At 34.3% G+C, this 27,892-nt stretch overlaps 1 protein-coding gene across 5 annotated transcripts; it reads left to right on the top strand.

The window, feature by feature from the left end:
- Positions 1 to 1,184: 1,184 nt before the first annotated feature.
- LOC105327163 (WD repeat-containing protein 7) lies at positions 1,185 to 27,144 on the top strand. Of its 5 annotated transcripts, none has more exons than XM_034481747.2 (27): positions 1,185 to 1,333; positions 2,263 to 2,461; positions 2,865 to 2,971; positions 3,136 to 3,214; positions 3,589 to 3,775; positions 4,351 to 4,421; positions 4,813 to 4,929; positions 5,219 to 5,364; positions 6,047 to 6,073; positions 7,243 to 7,330; positions 7,414 to 7,582; positions 8,008 to 8,090; positions 8,406 to 8,565; positions 8,764 to 8,981; positions 9,148 to 9,343; positions 9,719 to 10,036; positions 10,171 to 10,272; positions 10,641 to 11,349; positions 12,054 to 12,291; positions 12,620 to 12,818; positions 13,143 to 13,343; positions 13,543 to 13,729; positions 14,089 to 14,359; positions 14,979 to 15,061; positions 15,416 to 15,518; positions 23,167 to 23,271; positions 24,131 to 27,144. In XM_034481747.2, the coding sequence occupies exons 2-27, from the start codon at positions 2,300 to 2,302 to the stop codon at positions 24,314 to 24,316; spliced, it is 4,512 nt and encodes a 1,503-aa protein (XP_034337638.1). In that variant the 5' UTR covers positions 1,185 to 1,333; positions 2,263 to 2,299; the 3' UTR covers positions 24,317 to 27,144. The 5 variants fall into 5 exon arrangements, with proteins under 5 accessions (XP_034337638.1, XP_034337640.1, XP_034337639.1 ...); XM_034481748.2 differs by lacking the exon at positions 1,185 to 1,333 and adding an exon at positions 1,403 to 1,494; XM_066079082.1 differs by lacking the exon at positions 1,185 to 1,333 and adding an exon at positions 1,457 to 1,475.
- The last annotated feature ends 748 nt before the right edge of the window (positions 27,145 to 27,892 follow it).

Genomic DNA, 27,892 nt, shown 5'->3' on the forward strand with positions numbered 1-27,892 from the left:
GGATAGCACGTATATTCATGGCAAATGATCAAAGTAATCGTTTTATATAAGATGTCAGTATATGCAGTCATACATGTAGATATCACTTCGACAACAGAATATTGGAGAGGACTACAGAATTTGAACTTGTGTCTACTCCCATTGTAATTATATATTAATTACTGAATACAATAAAATAAATTAAAAGCAATGAACATTTAATTTCATTTTTAAGGACGAAATCTACGAAATTTAAAAATCATTTACTCATAACATAAATAAATACAAAAACTGCCGAAACATTCTGATCTCCACCTATCACAGATGCTTCAGGACAGGAGAGACCCCCCCCCCTTCACCCCACCCCAAGTATCTAACCCCCTTGACTTTACTCATATTTTTCTTTAGATTATCCTTTAAGACACATTTATAATATAATGTATACATTCATTGCTTTAACAAACATTTTGAAGAAAAAAAATCATATCCCATCTAAAAAAATCTATATAGAAGGGATATGGTTTTTTTCAAAATGTTTGTTTTAAGTAATTTTGTGTAATCATTGTATACATTAGAATATGAATATATCGTAAAAAGATAATTCAGAGGGGAAAAAATGAGTAAAGTCCCAGGTCTAGATACTTGGGGGTTGGGTGGAAGGGGGTCGGTCCTGTCCTCAAGCACCTGTGCCGCCTTCTATATTGGCTGATTGCTTAAAAATGAGGATGTAGGTTCATATGCATCTTCGCCAGCCAAGGGTTTTCGGTCCACTTTGCTCCCCATTATGGGGAGCAAAGTGGACCGAAAACCCTTGGCTAGCGAAGATGGTTCATATGCCCTTATGCCTAATTTCTCATAAACCGTTCTCTCTCTCTCTCTCTCTCTCTCTCTCTCTCTCTCTCTCTCTCTCTCTCTCTCTCTCTCTCTCTCTCTCTCTCTCTAGTTCACGCAAATTCTAGGTGATTTCTTTTTTATCACTGCAGTGAATTTGATTATCTCTGTCTTCCCACATCCCTGCATTCTGGATCCGCCGCTGTATATTTTGGGATTAATACGCGCTAATGTTATGCCTGTTCTTTACATTGTCAAAAAAATAAGTTTGCATTTTAAATGTGTCTGTTGTAATGTGATATTAGCCCTTTTGGAGATACAAGATTTGAATTGAAACTTATTCGGAAAAGATTAAGGCAGAACACAGGGACTAGATTTTTCTCTACGTGAGTTGTTCGGTTCGAGAAATTGACAGAAGAGAAATCGATGTCGGGTGACAGACTGCGAGGATGATTATCATATCGTCAGATTGCAAAAAAATTAAAGGATACTCCCCTTCCGTCATTGGAATCTAATCACTCGAGTAATGCATTTGCTTTAACGTTTCTGTATTTATTTTAAAGTATTTTTTACTGTGTATATGTCATTGTATGATCGAGGAAATTCTAGTTAACCAGCAAATAGTCGCAAAAGACTGAAAAGTGTCTGCAAATGGTTTTAGTTTGGTAAGGATAGATCTACAGGGTAACTGACTTTAACTTAAAATGTTTACCAAGTGGTATAATTGTGATTAAACCTATTGTCTATTTTATGCAGAAATCTATGTATAACTATATATCTTATCCCTTATTATTGAGAGATACATGCTAGCGTGCGACCAGTTCTCGCCGATTACCATTTCTCGCCAAAGCATTGTTACATTATTTTATCAACACATAAAAAATATAGACGAAAAATGACGTAAAAATGCGCTTGTGACAAATGGTACACAGCAGTAACTGGTCGCACGCCTGAAATTCTGGTGAGCAGGCCAAAAACTTAAAGCTACATTTTTTTAATTACAAGAGAAATTGCAATCTACCAGGCTTAAAATGCGGACCGGGCTCCAAGAATCCCAATACATTCTTGATATTAAATATATTTGATACAAAATAAAACACTTCAGTAAACATTTTACTACTGTACGTGACGCGTGAAGGTGAAAGGTAAGTAAAGTAATCAAAATCAGAGGTGAAATGTCTGAAGACTTTTTTCAATATTTATCAATGTCAAACTGATTAAATCCAGATTTTATAGCAACTCGGACAATATTATGTTGCAACTTAAATTGTCGGGATAGGTGACAGTTCTGGCTTTGATCAGGTTGGCCTACCCAAATTTTCTGTAGAGTTAGAGTTCTGCAAGTATGTTGAATCGAACAAGCTTTTCAATGATATATGATTGCAGTATATACATGTATGTGCACATTCAGTGCCTTTTAAAGATGAAGCTGACAAATTTTGATATCTATAGAGACTGGTTGAAAAGCCTGGGAACCCTGCATCGCACGATGTCCACTAGCAGTAACCTAGTGGTACCAGTGGTACTGTGGGGGAGGAGACCACCCACTCACTGTATAGCTGCCATACTTATGACACCTGACCAAAAGAACATTATAACAGGATGTAATGACGGACAGATTGGCATCTGGGATGTTGCTGAAAACTCACAGGTATACATTGTTCAACCTTTTCTATAGCCAGTGCCAGATAACTCGGTTGAGAATATGATTAAGAGATTAAAGTGGTCCTGGTTTGAATTCAGATCTGGCCTGACGTCACTGAAATTAAAATTAGACCTGAAAATAACAAGATCTATCAACACTCTGTACAGGCTCACCTCAATATCCAATGAAATCACCACTGCCAAAATCTTAGCTAGTAATTCAGACATGCTTTTCTTTTTCACTGACGAACCCAAATGCCCCATTTTGGCCTAGACGGTTTGTAACATGTTGCATATACTATAGGTTACATTATCCTTCAGCCATTAAAAGATATTGCACACGTTGTTATGTAGTTGCTTTTTGAAGACGATGAAGTCAGAATGACTTTGACCATAATTATTCCTGACAGATCTACCCCCGCAGCATGTTGTTTGGTCACACGGCAGCCATCAGCTGTTTAGCACTAGGCAGCGAGAAAGTAGACACTCCGTACATTGTGAGTGCTTCAGAGAATGGGTAAGTGCACTTCACCTTTCAAGTGAGATTCTCTTTATAGTTTTGAATTATATTTATGTTTATCAAAATTTTTAAGTGAAATTTTTGATTTTCGAAGCTTTGAGTTAGACCTGTTTGTAGAGGTGTTGTTTACAGTTGATCTAATGTTCTTTTTTTACACACAGAGAGATGTGCTTATGGGATATTAGTGATGGGAGATGTGTAGAAAACACTAAGATGCCCCACATTCACACCAATATGCAGGTAACTCTTTTACTCATTCCTACATCATATTCATTAATAGATTCCAAATTGTCTTTATTATAATTAATGATTTGTAGATGAACATCCTTCTAGTTAGGGTATTACAGAATCAAATTGCGCATGTGCCGGTATTCTGTTTTTTTTCTTACTTTTGAATGAATTGAACATTTATGGTATTCTGTAGTACATGTAAATGTTAATTGAATTATTTCACTATAATTTATGATGATACATTTTATTAGTAGACTTCCCCCCACCCCCAAAACCAAATAAAAAAAACCCACAAAAAATAAAATAGAATAGTGCAGGAATTCTAATAGCATAAAACGTTTAAATTAAGACTGAGGTCATGCAGTGTTTGACACATCTTACAGGCCTATCACTTTCAAGTGTCCAAGGATGTGCGTCTGGTGTGTAACGGATACTATCCAGAAATTTTCATCATCAATCCCAACTCTTTGGAAATCCTATACACGCTGTCATCAAAGGTCGCCCCCGACTGGATCAGTGCATGCTGTATCCTCCATCCCGTCACAAAGGAGGGCCGATCTGTCTGTAAAGGTATTGTTACTTGAAAATGTTTAAGGGAACATTTTTTTATCTTTACCGTTATTTTCATCTGTGTAAAATTTTTTTAGATGAATTAAGGTGGTGAGGGACATCTGCCAATATTAATGTGGATAAAAGTACATTATATTGGTAATCAAAATACTTTCAACGGCTTAGAATTTTCAAATTTTAAAATATTTGACCAAAAAATACATTTTAAATTTTTTTTCAAAGGTAAAAATCTTAAAATCCCAAGTGGTATTCAAACTCATGACTTACAGATTCACAGTGAACGCTCTAACCCTATGCGCTATACTGGTATGTGACAGTTTTGTGGATAGAAAATTTTAATAAAATTACACAATTTTTTTTTTTATTTAGATAAATAGTACGTCACAATTTGGAGGTGTCCCATACCACATTAATGTCACTGAATCATAGATTTATCTTATTGTACATGTTTATTAAGTATAAAAATCACTGAAACAAACCGTGAAAAAAAAAGCAGTATATAATATTGTTTTGTTGTTGGTTTGTTTTCTTTGTTGTTTTTTTTTTTTACATCTTAACAATTTTTTTCTTTACAGATGATGTTGTGGTAGCCATTTCTAATTCAGGAGCAGTCAAAGTTTGGACCCTCACTGGTAGTGAAAACATGGTAGGCATCAGCACTGTTATAATACACTTACGGGTATATACAACTGCATGAAAACCAGTGTGAGGTACTCAGGTAGATTTTTACATAACGTGGTCATCATTGAGGTTTGTGATCTCTTGGAGCAATGACATCTTATCATTTAATGCTCTGATAACTGAGATAAATGGGCACATTGTTAAAGGAAAGCATTTTTAGCATGTGATAATTATTTGCCAGATTTCTTAGCAAACTCTGCTCATTGATACTTCACAATGACATGAAGACAAAAAAAATTCAATTCGGTGGAAATTTATCAAATTATTCACAGAAATGAATTGTCATGGATTAATTTTATTAGTTCTCTAGACTCAAAAGAAATTCTAAATCAATATTTTGTTTATCTGTATCTCAGACACAGCCAGTGTATGAAAATGAGTCCAAGCAGATCCGCTGTTTGAATGCGCAGACTTTAACCTGCTGTCCTTATAATCAGAGAACTGTCCTGATAGTCTGCTCCAAGTATTGGCAGGTGAGTTCCCACAATGCACTGCAACAGTATCTATATACATGTACTTACATTGTATTACAACATTTTTTTTTCAATGTTAAAAAAATTATTTTCTGCCTTATCTGAAGTTTGTGAAAATCACATTTTTATGCAGAGTTTAATTTTACTTTTATTTATGTAAAAATACTTAAATTAGTGAATTTGAAAGCAGCTACTTGTACTGTGTTCAATCACATGTATGTCATTTAATGTACATGTATTTGTGTGTTTCCCCATGCTCACTATAACAGTGTGAAAACTTGATTTTTAGATTTATGATGCAGGAGACTTCACCTTGCTGTGTTCAGAATCCAACAGGTGTGGAGAGCGGTGGTCAGGTGGGGACTTCATCAGCGTGGACAAGGTCATCGTCTGGAGCAATGAGGGCAAAGGTTACCTGTACAAGTTACCTGTCAGGTGAGAGGAATCGCACTGTGGATGTGGCTAGTAGTGCAGTGTTCTTGTACAGTATATAGTCATTTGATAGATACTGTTTGTTCTATATAATCTTGACTTCCTAATATATACCAGTATGTTCCAATTTCTAGGGTTATGGTCATACTTATATTTAATGTTATTAGATATAATCTTTTCATCTCATTTCATTAGAAAAAAAATAAGATAATTGTTATGTCTCACATTTTTTGCACTGAAGTTAGATTGAGGGCTGTTCAATCTTTGTACACTACATATGGAAATGTAGATTGATATGTGTGAAATTAGAATTAAAAACCAAATGCATTTTGAATACCAAGAGATCAAGAAATATTATAGAAATGATGAAATGGCATTTGTGATCAGCATTATATTTTCATGTGTACATTATATCTTAGAGAACATTATGGTTCTGAATCAGAACTGGATTGAGACAACAATTAAGTTGGATTAAATAGCATTTTCTTATGAATAGTAAAAAGTTCAGAAGAAAAATAACTGCTTAAGGAACCATTAATATACACAGGGAGTGAATGTTGTATTGTTTAGAACCATATTTTGTTGTTTAGTATTTGTATATTCATTTGTCATTGTGGAACTGCACTTTGAGTTTGTAATTACTCATTTTTATTAGTAATTATTAGATTTATTTTCACTTTTCAAGTTTGCTTAAGGGAAAAGTATTGGAAAGGTAACAGATGCATTTCTTGAACAAAACAGAATTTTTTCTCAATTTGTATTTTGTTTAATTTGCTTTTATTCATTCATTCAACCTCAATAACCCTTTGCAATAACCCTCTCTTTTGCTAGTCATTCTTGGGAAGATGTAATTATTTATTAAAAAAATAAATAAAAAAAAAGCTAGTGTTTTAATCTGACAAATCTTACAACTTTTGTAAATGTCTGCTTCCCTCCTATAAAACTTTATTTTCAATGTTGTTAGTAATTCTTTTTGCTTATTCTTTTCTCTGATCATTTAAACTAACCAATTTATTATAATTTTTTAAATCTTTGAATTACTACATGTAGTGTCAATTTATTTAAAACTATGAAAATTGATATTTTTGGTCTAAAGCAGGGCTTTTACATGTATGTACAAATTAACAAAAGCATACAGAAAATTTACACATTTATACACATACATGCATATGGAAGAAAATGAATATACAGCTACTTGTACTTATGAATATGCAAATCCTTGGGTGTCTCGGCGCTATTGTATAGTTGTTTATGTGCTGACTATGATAGCATTAGCGAATGTAAAAACGTAGGGCTATACATCTAATGGTGAAAATGTCTTGTCCAGAATGTTTGCTTGCTTGTTGTTCAGTTGTTCTGCAATTAAGACTCACCTGAGCAGAGGAATCTATCAACGTCTTCTGATCAAAGTTCATCTTGGCAAATTCGAATGAAAAAAAAAGAAGATAAAACATCATAGTCAAGTATTTCTAAATGCCAGTATGTTTCACCCAAATGAGTCTCTTGCACAATCATTTTGTAAAGGTCCTTGTCACGATATTTAGGGTCATGGAAAAAGTAATGCAATGCTTGACCAAGGGGTTGTGCCTTAATGTAAATTTACACTCTACTGCTCAGGTGAGCAACCGGTTCATAAACTTCTTCTTGTAAATTGTTAAAATGAGGAAATCTCTAGTTTTAAATACCATTTCTATTTTTAGATAAATTTAGAAAAAAAGAAAAAAGAAACAGGCATAGTAAACCTATGAAGCAACTTAACATGAAACTATTTAGAGAACATGTAAACAAAAAAAAAAAAAAAAAAAAAAAAAACGCAATTTTTTAAAAAAATTTGTGTTGTTTTTCATGAAGTTTATATTATTATCTACACTTTCTTTCTAGTGCCAATGCTGAAAGTATTGAGTACCGTAAACCTTCTAATCAGACCTCACCCCATGCTTATTACATCCTAGACATGTTTTCAGAGTCTGTAAGTATTCATGAAAATCTACAAAATGATAATATTTTCATTCTTTTGTTAAGCCATTTGATACCAAATGTTATTTGTTTTAGTCTATGGCTTGCTCTCCTGCCATGACATTTCACGTTGGCAAAAGTGACATTCCGGGCCGGTACCTGCTCCGTGGAGATTCTGAGGGCCAGATTGTGATGTGGACACTTCCCGAGGTCACAGAGAGGCAAATGACCTTGGTTCGCCAAGAGAGTTTTGATAGATTACCAGGTAAGAATTATTTTTTTCAGTAAACTACATACAGCAAAACTCGGTTATAACAAAGTCACTGGGACCTAAGAAATTACTTCGTTATATCCGTAAATCGTTATAACAGTATAAGAAATTCATTAAATTTACATAGCTGGGGATCCAAGATGACTTCGCTATATCCGTAAATTCGCAATATCCGTGTTCGTACTAAACGAGTGTTACTGTAGTTGCAATAATTTTGACTTCATAATTTTTAATAAATTTAAATCTGAGACTATGTTGCTTACAACTGAAAGGTGATCCCTCCACTGAATATTTTCAATGTGCAAGTTAGCCACTTCATAGATGATTTTGATATTTTAATATTTATTTCTCATTTAAACATTTAGTGTATATTACTGCAATGCAATCATTTTAATTTGCAATCTTTTTTTTTTCTACAGCTTTGCCTCCTAGGTGTAGTACATCCCTGGCTGATATTTGGGAGAATCTGCATCACCCACCAGCTGGCATCATAGATGGACTGGTACAGAGATACATTTGTATACCTGAACATGTCTATGTCAATATTTCTTAAGATTAATCACTATTGTCATGTTTCAGGATGATAAAAATGAAGTTTAGCAACTAGATTCTTATTTGAATCAATGAAATCTCATCTCTAAAGCAATACTGTACAAGGTCCTTCAACATTTTTACCTATATACTTAGTGCCAAGCCCTTTGTCTGTAATCAAATGCACTTTTCACCTTAATGTTAGCATCCACATCTGTGTACATGTCTATTTGGCAAAAGAGAAAATAAATCGGCTGTCTAGAGCTTTAGATCTTTTTACTTCCAGTGTGATGAGAATAACCAGCCATTAGCTATTACTTCGACCATTTACATACCATCCCAAGGAAAAGTGGCCTGTGGGAGAGAGAATGGGTCCATCGTGATTGCCCCGGCAACACAGAGCATTATCTTACAGCTGCTGGAAGTAGAGGAGTTCAAACACAAAGGTAAATGTGTGTGATGTTCAACTTATATCATAGGAAAGATTTAGGTAGTCTCTTCCTTTTTAATGTGTGATGACATTCATTTATATAACAATCATAATTCAATGACAAACAATTCCTAAAACATGGTTTTTTTTATTTTTAAAGTATGGCCATGTATGTTTATAACTTTATAGTATACTGTCTTTTCATTGCATCTAGATGTTCCAATAAAGATTCTACATGGACATCATGGCCGTGTGACCAGTCTGCTGTACCCGTTCAATGAGAGCACTCGCTATGAGCCCCAGCACCTACTGTCGGGCGGGGCAGACTTCTCCGTCATGCTCTGGGATATCTACACTGGCTGTAAACTCCATACTTTCACTGTCCATGGAGGGGAGATAACTCAGTTACTGTGCCCACCAAACAATTGCAATGCAAGTTTCATCAAACTGTTATCAAACTGAATTTAGTGCATAATAAATGCAGTGAAGTATTCAGAGAATATTGTCTCTTAATTTTTTCCCTTTAGTCAACCTACTTTCAAAAACTGTTTTGGAAAAAAAGTTACTAATTTTGATTTTTTCCTCCCTACTTGTATAGTCTAGAATTCTGCCATGTGTGTGTTCAGTGGCCAGTGACCATTCAGTCACCCTGCTGAGTCTGAGGGAGAGGAAGTGTATAATGCTTGCAGGGAGGCACCTGTTTCCTGTACAGACCATTAAGTGGCGACCACTGGACGACTTCATGGTAGTCAGCTGCTCTGATGGCACTGTGTATGTCTGGCAGATGGAAACAGGTAAAGAACATATTTCATCAGTCCAAACTTTGTGTCATTTATCTACAAATGTCTCACAGAATAGGCCAAGACATTTGAAGAATCATGTTGTGTTACATGTAGGTAAAACAGAATAAACTCAATCAGTAAAAGTATGATCATGTAATCTGGTGTAGATTCAAGAGCAGCTAGGGTTTTACAGTTTTAAAGTTTTATAACAATTGAAGCAGTTTATTTATTGCAAATGTTATAGATTTTGAGAATTTAAAAAGGGAACCACATCATATACATACTGTACCTTTTTTAATCTTATCATTTTAAATGTTCCATTCCTTCCCAAGAGTAATATTTTTTAATGTAGGACATGCACAAATGTATGTATATTAATACTTATAGGTCACCTGGACAGAGTTGTACATGGAATAACAGCAGAGGAAATTCTAAATAACTGTGATGAAAATGCTACGCCCATGGAGAGCCTTGTTAACCCAAATATCACCCTCACCCAGGCACTCAAACGCCGCAACCTGGCAACATTTAAAAACCTTGCTCAGCAGAAATTACAGATTCAGAGTGGGACCAGCCACCAAGCATCTACACACAGGAGTGACTTCTTGAAACAACAGACTTATCCAATGTTCATTCAGGGCATCAGAGCCAATCTGAAGGACCCAGACATCCACATTCTGTTTTTTGATACAGAGTCCCTGATTGGTTAGTTGGAAAAAAGCATGCTGTTCAACAATCTTTATGATTATCATTGATGTGATTTAGTGTATGATTCATCTTGATAACTAAATATTTCTAAGGAATCTATGGTTGATTATATGCTATATTTGTACATTCAGTCCAGCTATTGACAGAAGAATATTCCACAATGTCACCGGGAGAGTTGGAGGCCAAGGGATACCTACCATACACTGACCAGTCAGACCATGGTGGAATGCACAGTAAGAGATTGTTTTACATCCACATTTATTGTAAATAGTGGAACTAACACTACATATAAATGTTTAGAATATTCATAAACTAAATCAAGTCATGATTGTGTTATATGGAGACCATGAACTGTGATTTAATGATTTTATTTTGGGCTTTTGTCCATAATCTAAAACAAGATATGGTACATTTAAGAACTGATTCTGTGCAGGAAATATTTGCATTGACAAGACCCTCAAAATTATAGCAATTGAAATTTAAGTCTGTACTTTAAAGTCTTAAATATTATTGAATCAGATATGAAATGCTAATATAACAGAGCAATGCCTGATAAATGCAGAATTAAAGCTTTAATAGGTAATGATTGATTTGTTTTTAGGTATGATGTTTAAGATGAAGGAGAAGGCAGATATTGTAGCTGGAGGACAGAAGAGTCCCTCTCGCTCGGAATCCAGTTCACATGGGGGATCCCCCGCCCACACTTCCTCCCCCAGCCATAAATCTGTTACCTACTCAGACAGGAGCCTAACCCTGGACATTGCTCAGCTCTTCTTGTCCTGCCTACACGCTTGGGGCCTGGACCCAGACCTTGATAAACTCTGTATGAACAAGCTGGGATTGTTGCAGCCCAGGTGCCCAATGTCTTTTGGACTGATTTCACGCACAGGTCACATGTCTTTGATGCTACCTGGCTGGCACAAGTTGTTCTGCCAGGAGGAATCCACGGGTAAAATGCCAAAAGAGGTGATGCGTACGCCTGCTAAAGTCACCCTGATGCAGCAGGCTCGGTCGGCCTCTAGTGGTCAGTTTGACAAATCTGTGAACCTGGCCCAGAGACATGGTCTGGCTCAGTCAGACTACACCGATAGCGACCAGGACAGTGACCCTGGCAACAAGCGAGTAATACCAGAGAGAAGGCCCACCGCAGTACAGGACGAAATGAAGGCGTTCTCATCAAAGGCCCGTTGGCAGATTTCCAGTGCTGTGACAACCAATCATTTGCTGTCTATTATCTCAACAGCCAACACTCTAATGAGTATGAGTCATGCTACCTTTGTAACAGACAAGATAAAGAAAAAAAGAAATAGGTAATATTTTTCTGTCACATTTTATGTAGGTGTTTTATATTTTGCATATGATATGTTTGGTTGTAATGTGTTGGTTGTAGTTTGTGGGTTTTGATTGTAGTGATAGAGAATTTTGGATGCAAAATTATGGTTTTGGTTACGAAGATTTTGATGCAGATTTTGGTTGCGGGCATTGTCCCAACCTTGGCCCATATTTAAGATCCTCTGCCATTTGGCCGGGGTTGCATGAGACAAAAATATCTTGTAGTTCATTGATATATTGACCAAAGCGAATAAAGCATAGACAGGGACTGACCTTTAATGTGACCTCTTATCATCCAAATGCAGTTTACATATAACATGTTGTTTACTGCTGATGCGGTAACAGTGCATTGTATGTAAAATCAAGTTAAAACATGATGTAACATATTACACAGGTATATTCAGCTTTATGATACTTTATATGATTAAGCAGCCACTGGTAGAAGAGAGCAATGTGGAATCAGGACTGTGGCTTGAGAGACGATGGGTTACTGATTACAATTTCGAGGTTTTGGAATTTTGGTTGTAATGAAATGTTTTGGAGTGAAATTTGAAGGTTTATATCATAACTTTAAAGGTTTTTGTATGAATGTTCAGGTATCAGTTAAGAAACATCAATGTAGAGAAGTTGAGGGTGGGTTATCTGAAGAATCTGGTTGAATTAGTGTTGTTGTTTTCTGTAGGAGTAGAAAAAGATACACAGGTAACCTTGGGTTGGTGGTGTCGGAATCCATGGACAGTCCAGGAACTAGTGATGATGAGACAGACGCCATCATGATGCAGCAGTCACAGATAAAGCAGGGGTGGAGTCTGAAGGCGGCACTTCACTGCGTCTTACTGCCAGAAATGGTGGGGTCTGAATACCTGAAGGCGCCCCAACTTGAGATGTTGGCCAGGAGATGGCAGGACAGGTGTTTGGAAGTGAGTTTTGTACAGTTTCATCAACTGTAGAAAGTAAAATGTTGTCAAAGAATTTTTACTTTACAGTTACACATGCATACCGGTATTATTGTAAGCTATAAAAAATAGTATTTGAGCAGACATGTATATCATACTGGTAATGTTGTTACATTTCATTGCTAAGTATTTAATAAGCCCAATAAAATAAGACCAAAGTGTTTCTTTGTACAGGAAAAATATAAGAGAAAAGTAAGCTTAGTTTCTAGGAAGATACAATGGAATAACTAAACTTAAGTAATGGGGGGTAATTTCATAAATGAGAAATCCAATAATGATTTTCCCTTGGCAGATCCGTGAAGCTGCCCAAGCTCTGCTGTTGGCAGAACTGAGAAGAATCGGTCCTGAGGGGAGGAAGGAGATACTGGACCAATGGTCTCCCTTCCTGCCCACCTACGTAGACCCCCAGCTCAGCCTGATGAATGCCGAGTCTCTGCAGAAGAACGAGGAAGGGGATGAAGATGACGAGGAGGAAGATCCCATGATCAATGGTAAATATACTATTATTTATTCAAGTGTAAATGAACTTCACAGATGTATGCACAGGTATGTGTACTATAATAAGTTGAGGCTCATAATCCTGATTGTCATTTATAAAAAGGTTGCTTTAGTGATAATGATTCAGCAAAAGAATTTTAAGATTTTGTCAGAAATTCATTACATCTTTAATAGCCAGTACGTTTTTATGTACTTACAAAGCCTAATTATATGAAATTGTCCCCTGTACATTGAAAAATACTTTATTTCAAATACTTTATCAACTAAGAAAAGAATGATACCGTATATAATAAAAATGAAATATTTGTTTTATTTAGATATCCCCCTTCAGAAAGCTTCATCATCATTTGAAAGTAGAAAGAAACAAGCCACAGCCATTGTGATGCTTGGAGTGATAGGTGCTGAGTTTGGACACGAGATAGAGCCAAGTCGACGGAAGTTAGAGGAACTCAAGAAGAACAAAAAGTCGGCTCAAGAGGGATTCACTCTTCAGAACTATTCCTTAGCCAGACATACCAGTAATTTAAATTCTTCAGAATTTCTTTTTTTTTAAGTCTCCACATTATTAATGAACATCTGTTATGAAAATCATTGCAAACGTGATCAGTGCAATGTTCTCAACTGTGTTTCTCATCCTTGTCTTTAGAAAAATGCCTAGGAAAATATCAACGGAAACAATAAGAATCTTAAAACAGTTTTGATCATTTTTAAATTCAGGTAAAGCTTTGACATTCCTCTTACAACAACCTCCAAGCAGGAAATTACCTGCATACTCTCCCATTCGTCGAGCTGCGATTGATTTGATTGGAAGAGGCTTCACAGTTTGGGAACCATATGTCGAAGTTTCTGCTGTATTACTTGGACTGTTGGAGCTTTGTATAGATTCTGATCGTCTAGTGCCAAGGTAACTGGAGACAATTCCAAATTCTAAATCAGTTTAATAGATGAGTTATCTCTCTTTGTACAAACATACTCTGTCTTCCAGTTTTATACACTTTTGAGTAATATCCCTGTGAGAGTTTCTATGTGAATATTAATAATAAAAAAAAATTCAGCAATTTTTTTATGATAAAAACATAATTTTATGTTTTTCCTGGTACAAGAGAAATTATGATAAATATGCAAACTGTATTCGTGAAATTAAGATCATAGCTATTTAGCCATGTTTTTTGTTATTAGAAAATGTACAAATTTCAAAGCTAAAATATATGGAACTTTTCCCTACATGATAGAAGTTTATAGCTTAAAATATCATTATAACAGCATGACTTATGGTCTACCCCTGACCCCTATTGCTGATGCTTGTCGAACAGCCAGACATGCCCTGTCTCTCATTGCCACGGCCCGACCCCCGGCGTTTATCATCACCATGGCCAAGGAAGTGGCACGCTTTAATGCCATCGCCCAGACAGCGCAGGCTCAGCACTCTCAGATAATTAACTCCGTGCTGGTCAGGGGCAAGCTAGAAATTCTCAAAACGGTGGAGCTACTGGTGGAGAAGATGCCCAGTGATGTCGCTGACCATTTGGTGGAGGTATGTTGACATCTGTCCATACATATAGATATGATTTAAGACTGTCTTGTAAATTGATACGCCTCCATCATGGAAGATGATTTTACATGCTGCAAAAGTTTTGAAATGAACAACCTATTACTGCGAAAACAAAGGATGATATGGGTTATGTTAATTAAAAAAAAACCTGTTTACAGTTGTCCAGGAATTAATGCTTCAACTTAAAGTTAATATGTTTTAACGACATGATAACTGTATGAAATTGCAGTCATTTTTTTACAGCAAAGATTATGGGAAAAAATTGTAACCTTTTTTTTTCAGAAGGTTATTTGCTTTTATTTTTCAGTTTATAAACTGAAAGCAGTACAATGTATAAGACTTATACCCTTAATTATGTGGGGAGGGGATAAAATTGTAAATCATGAGTTTTTGCAGGTTTATTTTCTGTACAGTGACTAATTTTGATTGAAAATACAACATACATTTCACATCATAGACAAAAGAAAACACATACTGGGTACATGTGCACTGTAATACATGTTGCACAATGTAAAACTATAGAATTGCATTAAAACTAAGGTATTGCCAAATCAAATTAATTTGTTCAATGAATACAAAATTTCCTATGCAATACTTTTAGGCAATGGATGTGACTATACACTGTTTGGACATAAACCAACTAAAGACCAAAGGACTGCAGGAACTTTTCCCCACAATATGTCGGTGAGTCACCCAACCAGGCCTCTCCCATTTCAGTGAATCTACACAGTCCCTCCCATTAATGATTATATTCTCCAGAAAGTGCATCAGACTATGTGTACTGTATGTGGTTTCAATATTATGCGTGGGTATCTATTTTGGGGGATTTAGTGGAAATCATGCACATTTTCAATGATACGTAAATTTGTGGCCAATTATTCAGCTATCATGTCATTCTATAATGTTATTTGAAATTGAAGTTTTAATGAAAATCTAAATATCTTAAAAACAAAATCCATTAAAAAATAGTAAATTTTAATGAATATGAATGAGTTTTTGTGTAAAGATTTGCATAAAAAGGGAATATTTCTATATTAGATTCAGCATGGTGTGTATGTGTCCAGTCACAAAGAGGATCTGGGTTGGGGCCAAGAATGGGGGCCTGGCATTTTATGATCTAAAGCAGCATTCCAAGTGTCAGGTATGTCCTACTTGTAACAGCAGGGATCAATATCAAAAGACCTATCCTTACATTTACCATGTGTTTCATTCTTTCTTATGCTTGTATACTACCTCTCAAGTGACCTATTCTCATCCTTACCTTTGATATGCGTCACTTTCTTTTAATGCTCTATACTTGTAATTGAAATTTTACATCTTTTAAAGGGGCATGGTCACGATTTTGGTCAAAAATTATTTTTCCGATTTTAATGTTTACAAAGCTTCAGAAAGGTTTTTTTAATGGGCAACCGAAATTTGATTGTCATTTGTTGAGTTATAAGCGAGTTACAGAGCTTGAAATTCTTCGCTATGTAAACAAAGCGTTTGTTTACATTTTGAACGTTGAAGTAAAAATTTCAGTTTTAAACCTAAAACGAATGTTTTAAACGTTAGGAACTGTTTATCTATGCTTAGAATAAATCAAAAAAAAGACAGAGAAATAAGCTAGAAAAAGATGTTTGACTGGTATATTGAACCTATGTAAACAAAAAAAGGGCACGAGCCTTGTTTACATGACAAAGAATTGTGAGCCATGTATCTTGCTTATAACTCTACAAATGACTCTCAAATTTTATTTGATCAGTTGAAATGTATTCTAAAGCATTGTAAATAATAAAAACATAAAAATAAAATTTGACCAAAATCGTGACCATGCCCCTTTAAGGCCCAGGTACTGCTTATGTCACCTATTCAATCACTGCTTGTCAGTTGCTTCCCTTTCTCAGTGTCTGTTAACATTTAAACATTCAGAGATTCCTCACAAACACAACTTGGCCAGTTGTGACTAAAATAGGGATGACGCATTTGTTAGAGAAGAGGAATATGATTTGTTAATTTCAGGACCTTAACCTCTTGATTAAAGGACTACCGGGGTATTTGCGGTTTTATGCATATTTTGCCCCCAAAATCAAAGTTTTAGAAAGAGCTTTAAAAATAAGGTGAAAGATAGTTAAAAGCATATTGGAAATAAAGGTTTAAAAGTTTATCACCACAGTGACGTCATAAAGTAGAAATGACGTCATGAATATTGCATCATTTTGATAAATTGATGTTTTGTAGCAAAATATGGGTGTTTTCGGATTGTTTTTCGACTGGGAAACATCGAGCACAGGCTTGCTCAAGTACCATTTTTTAGTATAATGTGCATAACGATCTAAAGAGAAACATATGTTAAAATCGTACTTGAGTAGACCTGCGCTCGATACTTCCGAATGCAAAATATAGAGCAAAAATGAGAATATTTCCATTTGTTTGCAAATTTGCAGGAATTGGGTCATTTAGGTGACGTCATAGATAAACAGCGAATGAGCAATGATGACTAAAATCAAGATTAAAGTTATAGGCATCCTCTATACAATGATTTGTGAGGATTTTATTTTTATACGATACTATTTAAAAATTGGTTGAAATCGGGGGCAGATATTTGACTATAGATATGAAAAGCAAAGAGGATTCTATTAAAATTGTGAATTTTATGACCCCAAGGCCAGCTAGAGGTTCTAGTGTAAAGACTGGGTTTCATCATTTTGTAATATTGTTAGGATGCATTCATTCTTTTCTAGTACTCTAGCTATCAAAATGAGGCCTTTACCAGCAGTTTACTGGTAATTTTTTTAACCTGGGATAGAAAAAACAACCAAGCCGGTCTATTTCTCAGGATGATGGGAATGAAATTTCAGATGATAGCCTCATGGGCGCGGTTCAGGGCAGAGCTTGATTAGTTATTAAGTAAAGATGCAGCAATTCTCATAAAATGTAAATCTTCTCCTCCTGAGCAACTAGCAGATAACTTGAATATATAGTTATTAAATGCAAAGGAGCATCTACCTAAATTTTTGGGCATTGGTGTAACTTTATTGGTCTTAATCTGTTGAATAACTGATATTCATCTTGGCTTATTTTTTGTTAATATTTTGGGTACTATTCAATCACAAACAAACAAATTGATTGTTTGTCATTATACATAAAAATGGATCCACAAATCTCCACTCCATGTTTTCACGAAATGCTTAAGGTCAAGATCTAGTAAATGAAAGGTGCCTACAGGTTTATGAAAATCAAGATATAAATTCTGTTAATGATGTTTCATAACAATATCTTTGTTTCATAGGATGTACCGGGGCTTAAATTGTTGATAAACACGTTGAAAAATCATTTTTTAAACAACCATTTTCTATGAAATTGAAGGACAAAAGTAACTAATCTCAGAGTTTTGTCCATTTTTGACTAATAAAATATATCTAGATTGCCCACAGTCTCTCCAAAAACGACATTAAACAAGCTCTTGACCTCCTCTTTAAAATGATGTCAAATTGAACATAGGTACCGGAATTACTTTTCCCGTGATTAAATAAAGAATTTCAAAATATTGTTTATTTTCTACATAATTCGTTTAAAGCCGTGAAATACGGGAAAAGATTCATCAAATCAATTATGATGTCATAATGGTTCTAGCACCAAAAAGACACTCTGGAATCATTTACTAGATCTTGACCTTAAAGCTGAACACTGTTCGTAAATAGGCACTGTCCACCATATTTCTCTTTCAGTACTGCTTTCCCTACAACCCATAATACGCCACAGATCTCTTAAAAGTTTAAAGTATTTCGCTCTAGAGATCTCACCTGTGGGGATGTACATCTTGCCTCCCCTTGTTACCGGGTCGCAATGAAATTATCAAGTTTTACATACTTTTCTCAAACCAGGAGAGTACTAACGTCAAGTTGACTGGTCAATGCATTATTTACAAACATAATATGCACATGAAATATGAATTTAATGCATAAAAATCCAAAGACAACAGAAAAAGCACTACAAGTCAGCCATGAGTTTAAGATGAGCAATCGGGTGTAACGGAATCGAAGGGCTTATATACCAGGTACCTGTGTGACGGTGCCTATTTACGAGCAATGTTCAGCTTTAAAATATACCGGTATTTCATTATACCCATGTTGATATTCTTTGACTGATATTTTGGACCGGTGCTCCCACTTTCCATTATTTTCTCATTTATCCTAAAATGTTGAGCAACACCTTATATTTTCTTGTTGCTCATGTCATAATGCATTAAATTATATGTTTGGCAAATGCACCGGTAGTTAGGGTTAATAACCCTGGCAATATATTCTATTGGAGATTCCTAATTAAACGGGAAGAATAAATTTACGCATAGAATAGTGAGAAGCAAACTCGTTGACTTTAAAATCTTGCTTTTATTTTTCAGACAGTTTTGAATTATTAATAGGAAATTTTATCAAAAAATTGGTGATCACGATTTTATATTTGATACAAAACAACTGAATTAAGTACTCTGACTCGTAAAATTTATTTACAGTATTGTACTACTTTTGATGGCGTAGAATGAATATGCCAAAATAATCACTTTCCACATTCTTTGTAATGGTTTATTATGTTCTGTGAGATTTTGTTTACAGAAAGACTTTACAAAGACTTTCATGTGAAACAAGAGTTTGTTTCTTAATATGTTGTTTGGCTCGCCTATCCTACGTTCTCTTCGTGGTTGTTTGTCTGTCTGGCTGCTATTGTGTTTCATGGGGCTGATGTCTACTTAGAATTGTCTGCAACAAAAACAATAAAACAGATGTTTTAAATTGGAAGAAAATATAATCTTATTACTTAATAAAATTCAATTTTTCATTAATGTTGAATAACACATCATCACAAAATGGCTGACCTCTCATTGAAACAACCTTTTGTTTTATTGATAGGTTTTTATCAACAGCAACATGTAGCTTACTCCATAGCGGAGTGGATAAAGTGTCAGGCTTGTGATCCATGCATCCTGAGTTCGAATCCCGATAATGCTTAAAATTTTTGGTTATTTGACATATGTAAAGTTTATTATATATCAATATTTACATTTTCCAGTGTCGTTGTCTAGAACAAAATACGAATCGATTTTGTACTATACAGTCCAATAAATTTAAAAGATGTATTGTTGGGAACACAAGCTGGTTTGCATAATTAATATTATAATATTTAATCGTACAACTGCTGAAAATTATATAAATATAAGTACATGTAATAAGGAATCATTCTTTTAATATTATAAGGTAATAATTTCAGCATGATCAAATCTATCATAAAGTCCTTTGGGCAGTTATTTGATCATGCCCCAAACGAAATTATCACCTCATAATACTCAAAGAATGATTCCTTATTCCTTCATTCCTTGATATTTTATTTCTTATTTATTAACATATAATTTAATTCTGGTTGTAACACGTTTTCTGATTGGTTGAAAAATTTATTTTATATCATATAAAGAATGTTGCCTACGTCATAGTAAGACTAACGTCTAAAAAGTATCAATCCGCCTGACGTTACGATTGAATTTTGTACAATTCGATGTCATTTTATAGATCAAATGACTGTTTTTATCAACAATTGATAACAAAAAAATAAAATTTTAAGGAATGAATTCAATATTTATTAGTTTTATACAATATAAAATGGTTTGGAACAGTTTACGTTTATTTATAAAGCATAAACTGCCCCAAACCATTTTGTATAAAACTAATAAATATTGAATTCATTCCTTAATTAGACCTGTTAATTCCCAAAAATTCAGTGTACATTACCAAGCTCGTTTTAGAGCTAGAATATTTTGAATTTTCCTTAAAATAGCATGCAAAATGCATTTTAATGTCATACTATACATTTTCAATTGAACACTTTATATCTGAATAAAAAAAAGAATCATATAACATAAAACTATGACTATGAAATTACGAAGTGGAAATCTTCATATTGTGGAGATAGGAAAAAATAGAAAAAATGGAAGTAGGTCGTGTCTGACCTTAAATGTTTTTGAAGATCCTATTTTTCCTCTTATTAAGATTGGATGATAATAATTTGCATGACTGTATAATACAGTGCTTCCTGTTGGTTGTTAACAGTCTTCTGTGTGAAGTGTTTGTTGTAAATCTGTCTGCATGACATCCTTCAGTCTACGGTCTTTCCACAACACGTTGCATTTAGCTCAGTGGTTACATCATGCAGTTTCTAAAAAGAGATTTTTTCATCAAACTTCAAGGAAAGATACATATGGTTGAAAGAAATTTGACTTTATTATAGTTTTGTACTATTAATGTTACATGTGACCATCAAAAAGATTTAACTAGTTCTTATTTTGTATTTACATTGTATCTTAGTTTCACAACACTCTTTAAGATTTTTGTTTATCAAACTTCAAACAAAGATTCATAAGTGTGAGAGCAATTCAACTTTGCTTTAATTGCTTGACTTGGACCTAAATTTAGTCTAATTTCTAAGATACTGTTCAAATATTTTTATCAAATTTCAAACAGATACTTATTAAACTGAACTGAACTTTATTCATTTTACAGTGATTGATAAGCAAGTTCTACAACTTATATTAATATCTCTCGTTGGCACAGATGTTAGCGCGAGCATCTTCAGGAGGTGTAGATTCGAATGTGTTAAAAATCATGATCCCTGGGGGTAAGGTAGGGCCATAATAAGGGGGGGGGGGTTCAAATTATTACAACAAATATATGGAGAAAATTTGTTTAAAATCTTCTCAAAATCATACAGCTTAAAAAGCTGTCACTTGTGTGGAAGCATATCCTCAGGTAAAGTAGATTAAGTTTGATGTTCAAATCATGATCACCAGGGGTATGGTGGGGCCATAATATTGTGGGGGGGGGGGGGGGGTCAAATTTTTACAAAGGAATACATAAAGAAAAAATTAGTCCAGAAAATCTGTAACTTTGGTGAAAGAATGTCTCTCTATAGGAGAATCGATAGGTGGAAATAATGAGCTGTTAGTAGAATAGAAATAAAATTCTTGTTATAGTGAATGTTGCAGAATAACCTCCTCGTAATGTAGTTTTGAAATATAAAAGCCGAGGTAACATGTAAAACAAGGAAAGGGCACCCATAAGAAGTGCTCTTCCTTACAAAATTTTCAATACTGTATAGCAGGTTGAAATCGCGGTCGGAAAAGATTGCGATTTTCCCATTTTGCAGCAAATCGCAGTACATGGACAACAAAATTTGTTAAACAAAATTCAAACCTGATCATAATTATTGGTACATGGTACATGTAAAATAACTCACAGCGAAAAAGAAATTATTTATCTAGGTTTTATTTTCAAAATATATTTTGTTGAAAAACAATTAAGTGATATCTATTTAAATGAAATTCTTTTTGATAAAAACACCGTTTGTGTAATACCAATTCATAATTATTGTTTGGTTAATATAACAGTTTCTTTAAGTGCACCTTACTTCTATAATGGAGAGATTGCTTCTGTCAATTGCGTTTCACACTTTTTCTTGTGCCAGACACTCATAAGGAGCTTGTATAAACACTCTGAGACCCTAATCACTTTGAAATTTACCGATAGTAGTGTGCAGACAGAATTAAGTCACGAATTACCGCACGTGGCTTGGGTACCTGTCCAGTGTCATGTTTGATCTCTGCAGTTCTTTTTAACTGGGTTTTCCAACGAAAAAATCCAGTTATTAAAATGGTGGGCGGGTGGGTGGGCGGCTGCCAAAAGGGTACTCTCATTGTACGGATAACTCCTCCTACAGTTTTCAAGATAGCAAGTTGTTCTTTTGCAGATCAATTGTACATATATCAGAGGTGTGCATATTGCTAGGATTTTGATTTCTGATTATTTATGAAAAAAATACCAGCTTTTGAACTTAGTCATTTTTTGGCAAAATATTGCATATAGGGTACCCTCATTGTACGGATAAATCCTCCTACAGTTTTTAAGATAGCAAGTTGTTCTTTTGCAGATCAATTGTACATATATCAGAGGTGTGTATATTGCTAGGATTTTGATTTCTGATAATTTATGAAAAAAATACCAGCTTTTGAACTTTGAACTCATTTTTTGGCAGAATATTGCATATAGGGTACTCCATTTCACTGGATATGGTAGGTATAGTGTTTATCAATTCAGGGTTGACATGGATAATTGATACAGTTCATAGAAAAGAAAACCCAGTTTGGTGTCACATTGACAGCTTTTCACTTCTTTAAAGTTTATGTAATAGGAAGAATGTACTGAATAAAGAAAGGTTTTGGACAATTCTTGTAGGTTATTTGATTATTCTATTTGCTATTTGAACAAATTATTATAAAAAAAAAAATCGTCTCATGTATGTCTTGTTAGATTTAATCAAAACTGGAAGTAGAGGGGGAAAAAAAACCTAAAATGAAAGCATGTCAGCTAATCGAAAGTCTGTTGGTGGATCATGCAATTTTCCAGTTAGTTACAATATAGCCATGGTCGTTATTATGATAGACCGCTTAATACCATTATTTTTTATCAACAAAATAATTATTATATTCAGGGGGGTCATGCAATTATACTGTTATGCCATTAAAATGGAAACATATTTTGTGCAGTGTGTAACTGATTTCGTAAATCTTATATCTTCATCATTATTATACTCAAATAATTATTCACTAGATGTTAAATTCGCGGAATTTTTATTTCAGCGAATATAACGAAAATTAACTCCGCGAGTTTATTTCCTGCTATAAAGTAATGGAGAACCGTGATATAAATACCATTATTCTGTTTTTGAATAACTACCGGTATATGGGAAATAATGTTTAATTTCAGATGATTCAAGCTCATGCAGGTCCAGTGATTGCCGTATCTGTGTCGGCAGACGGAAAGTTCCTGGTGACATATTCCCATGTTGACAGTCGTCTGAAATTTTGGCAGGTAATCTGAATCCTTAAAAAAAAATTGGTCATGGTCATGATTTAAGCTTAAATTTTCAAATTTTAATCATTTTTTAAAAATAATTACTATGCTTCTTTATGGTAATTCTAATAATAAGCTGAAATTTGAATGTCAGTTGCCTGAGGTTACTCAGGTTCAAGTTACAGTGCTCACAATTCCTCATTATGTAAACAAGATATAAGCCATAATTTTTGTAACATATTTTGTATATGCTGGTAATGGATGTATAGGTGTTAATGCATATAACGGTAAAAAATTATCTTCTTTACCCCTAGACACCTGAAAGGAAAACTGAATTCATGATTTTGTAGACCAGATCTTTATGTTTTTTGCCAAAATTATAGGTTTCACAGTTCTTTTTGAAAGATTCCAGGCAAGAAGGTGGTCATTATTACAAATTTATAATTTTTATACTCCAGAATGAAACCGAATTAATCAAATGCATATATGAGACTCCTCGACAAGTTTGTGTATGGGTTATATGCTACTCAGGTGACCGTTAAGGCCAATTGGCCTCTTGTCTATTGAGCCATTTATACTTTTGAAAAATCATGGCAACACAAGTCACTGTTCACTGACATATTGCAATAAATTATGGAATCTGTGTCTTGCTTCTAACTGACATTTGATATTCAAGTTATGGCTGAGCATTAGAAACAATTAATTAACGATGTTAGGCATTGAAAAGATTTTAATATTTAAAAAAAAAAAAAATTCATCTCAAGTTATGACTATGTCCCCCTTAATTTTATTTTAATTGAATATAATTGTGATTTGATTTAATGATTGTATGTAAGGTATTTAAATCAGTTAATTGCCATTTTGTTGATGCCGACAGACCGCCTCCTCATCTCTGTTTGGGATTGGATCGCAGCAGACAAAGTGTGTCAAACAAACTGCCACCTCGCCGATTCCTGTCACAAACCTGACCAACCTGCTGAAGCTGGTTCGCCTGGTGTGGGTGGACACTCGCTCCATTGTCATGCTCACCGTCGACGGCAAAGAGCACAAGTATTCAGTCTGATCTCTGACAATTTTCTCTATCAGTTTGTTAGCTTAGATAAATACCTGGATGTGTCAGTTTTTATGAAGATAATTATGTGTTAATGACTCTTCACTTATTGAGTAATGTGCAAATTAATGTCATATGTAGTCCACAAGATTGCTGAGAAGGAAACAAGAAATAATTTGTTCTTCTCTTTATATTTGTCTTTTGAGTCTTTTTCTTGATTATTTAAGGAAATATATTTATTCAATCTATTAAAATTATCTAATATATTCTACTCCATGGTATCCACCAGGCAAAATGTGTGGTTAAAATGTCAGTGCAAAGGCTTCTTTATCAAAAATTCAAAACCCTAGAAATCGTGTTCCCTGGGTTGAGGCTTTTAGTGTTAGGGAATGGCTTAATTGATCATGTTGTAAAGCTGCACATGCATTGATATATAATTCAATTAAAATCTTTTCCATCCTCTAGGAATATGTTGTAATTTCATAAAATTTATCATCTTATACCATTTTTTTCATGGTCGAGTTTATCAAGATATGAAATGTTCTTTGAAATGCAATATGTCTGAAAACACATTGTATTGATAGGATCAGGGACCACGAATTTACCTGATGTTGAAACTGTGTTTTTTCACTAAATCTATGAAAATTGATACCTGTGAACACTAATGAAACCACATATAGTAGAAACACTAAGTTCTGACCAGCATTGTCTCTACCAAAATTGTTCAATTAACGGTCGATGGATTTTGGTCCTTTGGTTAGGCTGTATATGTATTGCTTATGAAGTGAAAAAAATGTTTATTCAATTATAATTCAATTATAATTTTCCATTGTCATGTGGATTTTATGTCAAGGAGAATATTGGAAGGATATATATTAATTATACAATATATTAATATTTCGATTTTTTTAATGAAATATATGAACATATAACAGTATATTTCAATATTTTACAACTTGCTGATTACTGTGGAATCATTAGAATTCGTAGTGGCTCAGTTTTCGTGGTATTCGTGGATATCCATCTCCCACGAATTTAAATCCTCCACGAAAACATATTTTGAAAAGAGTTATTTTTTTTACTGAAACTAAAAACCGACGCTTCCACGAAATTACATCCCCATGATCCAGCAAAAAACCCGCAATCCACGAAAATTGGCGCCCACTAATTTAAATGATTCCACAGTACTCATTTTGCTGAAACTGAACACTTTGTTCCAACGGATTGTTCCACTGGAGTAATCCTATTATCAGTTTGTTAGACATTGCTCTTTGGGTCATTGCCATAATAAATAATTGTGTCACAGTCAGTGTCACGGGGATGGTGAACCTTTAGACTTGTGTTAAAGCTGAGCACAATTAATATTTCTCTCTCCTTGCCAATATCCCTACAACCCCTGTATAATAAGATATCAGACACAGTTCAAAGGACATCTTTTGTGCTGTACTGATCTTACCTGTATAGGCATCCATCTTGCAAGTCTCAATGGCAAATTTAACTTTCTTACTCAAAGCCAGAAGGAAGGAAACATTAAATATACAAATTACTGCATTAAATACAAACAGAAAATGCACATGAAACAAACAACAAAAGCACAAAATCAAAGACAATATAATGAAGTCAACCATGAGTTTGAATCAAAGGGCCTATATTACCTTACATTGGTGCCTATTTTCAAATGTGTCATGTTCAGCTTTGCAATTGTATGGGACACATCAATGACTTTCTTTCAAGATAAACTTTTAAAAAAGTTACAATTTCTCAATTTTTTTTACAGTCTTGTTGACTATAGTCTGTCCCAAGTTATTGCTTCCTTCATTTTTTAATGATTTTTAATAAAATTGCACACACCTGTAAAAGAAGTATACAGTTGAAATTGATGAAATGGAAAATATCCAAGATATTTTCATCGACAAATTATCCCTTTTCACTTAAACAGTTTACAGGAACGAAAAACAAATTTCTTACAGGGATTTATGATAGGAAATCCATATTCGGAAGTGCTCGGGACACCTTGCGCAATTTTTCAACGTTATCATTCGGGCTTATTAATGGATGCAATGCAAAATCCCCGTAGACTTTCTATTTTGGGATGTAATTTGAAACCTGAAGCGATAGAGGGGGCGCTTGAAAACAGATAATCTGGAGATTTTTCATACTTCTGGATGAACGTAGTTTGAGCACAAAGGTATTTATAATTATCGAAATATCAAGCGAAAAGTGATGGAAGCAAAAACTCGGGACAGAGTAGACTGTAGAATAATAGCTTGGTTAAGACATTAGCTTCTATAATCTGTATTTCACAGTGATTCATGAGATCTAAAGCTGGATGCTTGATCTTTAAATTTAAAAAAAAAAAAACTATGCTGTATTTTTCAAAATTCATTTTGCCAAATATTGTACAATAGGGAAATGATAAAGCAATGATTATATTTGGAACATGTTGTACTTTTATCTGCATTGATAACTTATTGTGTCACTTATCACCTTTCATAATGTGTTTGTCACCCTATTGGAGACACATCAGGATTTATTGCTTAAATATATTTCGAAACTCGTATGTTGGTTATGTTTTTGTATTGTTTCTGTTCTGAACTTGTGAATGTTTCAGTGAATTGCATGCACATGTATGTATATTTACATTAGAATGTACCCTACTATATGGGTATAAAATGAGATAGAAAATCTGTGATATATGAATTTAGAATTGTTATGTTTATTATTATGTGAGTCATATATTCTACTGATAATATTCTGTGAATTTGATCGAGTCATGTTCTTTGCAATTTGTTGTCAACATGCAACTTTTAAAGTGCAATAGATAATTATACGGAATGCAATTACTGTTTGTTATTTGTGGTTAAGTATTTCGGATTTTTGCATTAAAAGTCATTGAAAGGTGTTAACCAGTATTGATGTTTCTTGATCATGTAGGCCTACTTGAACCAAATTGATGAGAATTTACTTATGACATTAACCAGTGTCCAGCCATCTTTCCAAGCTTTCTGAAAACTTACCTTACATTTTAGATTTCATGTAAAGACTAATATTACCATATCTGGCGAAAAATATTAAAATTGTTCAAACGAAGGGCCTCACCCCCTTTAATCAATATGAAATTACGAAAAGAAGCAGGAATGTTGTTTTTGAGTTTTTTTTTTTTTTTTTATTAAATCTTCTTTTCAACACAATCAACAGACATGCCAATATTTTTTAGCTCATCAAGACAAAATCCGGGGAACTTATTCTTTACCTCTGGCTTTCAGATGCTAGAAGAAGTGAAGGTTTTTGGATCAGGTTAATTTTTTTTGAGGAGGTACCCTTTGATAGCCACATCTAAGTTACTACTGGTCCTATCTTCACCAAACCTTCATGGCTGGTGTGTCTTATGTTACATATATACAACTGACATGCTTGAGTGCTGAATCTAATCATGGTTTTGAATGTTGGGGGAGTGATGCTGATGCACTCAACAGCTCCACGTAAAATTAGGATTTACGGGTCATGGACTGTCAACCCGAATCTGATGAAGCAACAGTTCTGGAGCTACAGGCTTTGATGCTAGATCTGAGCCATAGGTTTTGGATG

This window comes from Magallana gigas, chromosome 3 (genome assembly GCF_963853765.1).
Source record: "Magallana gigas chromosome 3, xbMagGiga1.1, whole genome shotgun sequence".
NCBI classification, from domain to species: Eukaryota; Metazoa; Mollusca; class Bivalvia; order Ostreida; family Ostreidae; genus Magallana; species Magallana gigas.

Excerpts from the sequence above, each read along its gene's own strand:
- LOC105327163 (XM_034481747.2), top strand. The coding sequence starts at position 2,300 with ATGTCCACTAGCAGTAACCTAGTGGTACCAGTGGTACTGTGGGGGAGG. Across the intron at positions 7,331-7,413 it reads TAGACATGTTTTCAGAGTCT|TCTATGGCTTGCTCTCCTGC; the intron begins GTAAGTATTCAT and ends TATTTGTTTTAG. Across the intron at positions 8,982-9,147 it reads GCCCACCAAACAATTGCAAT|TCTAGAATTCTGCCATGTGT; the intron begins GCAAGTTTCATC and ends CTACTTGTATAG.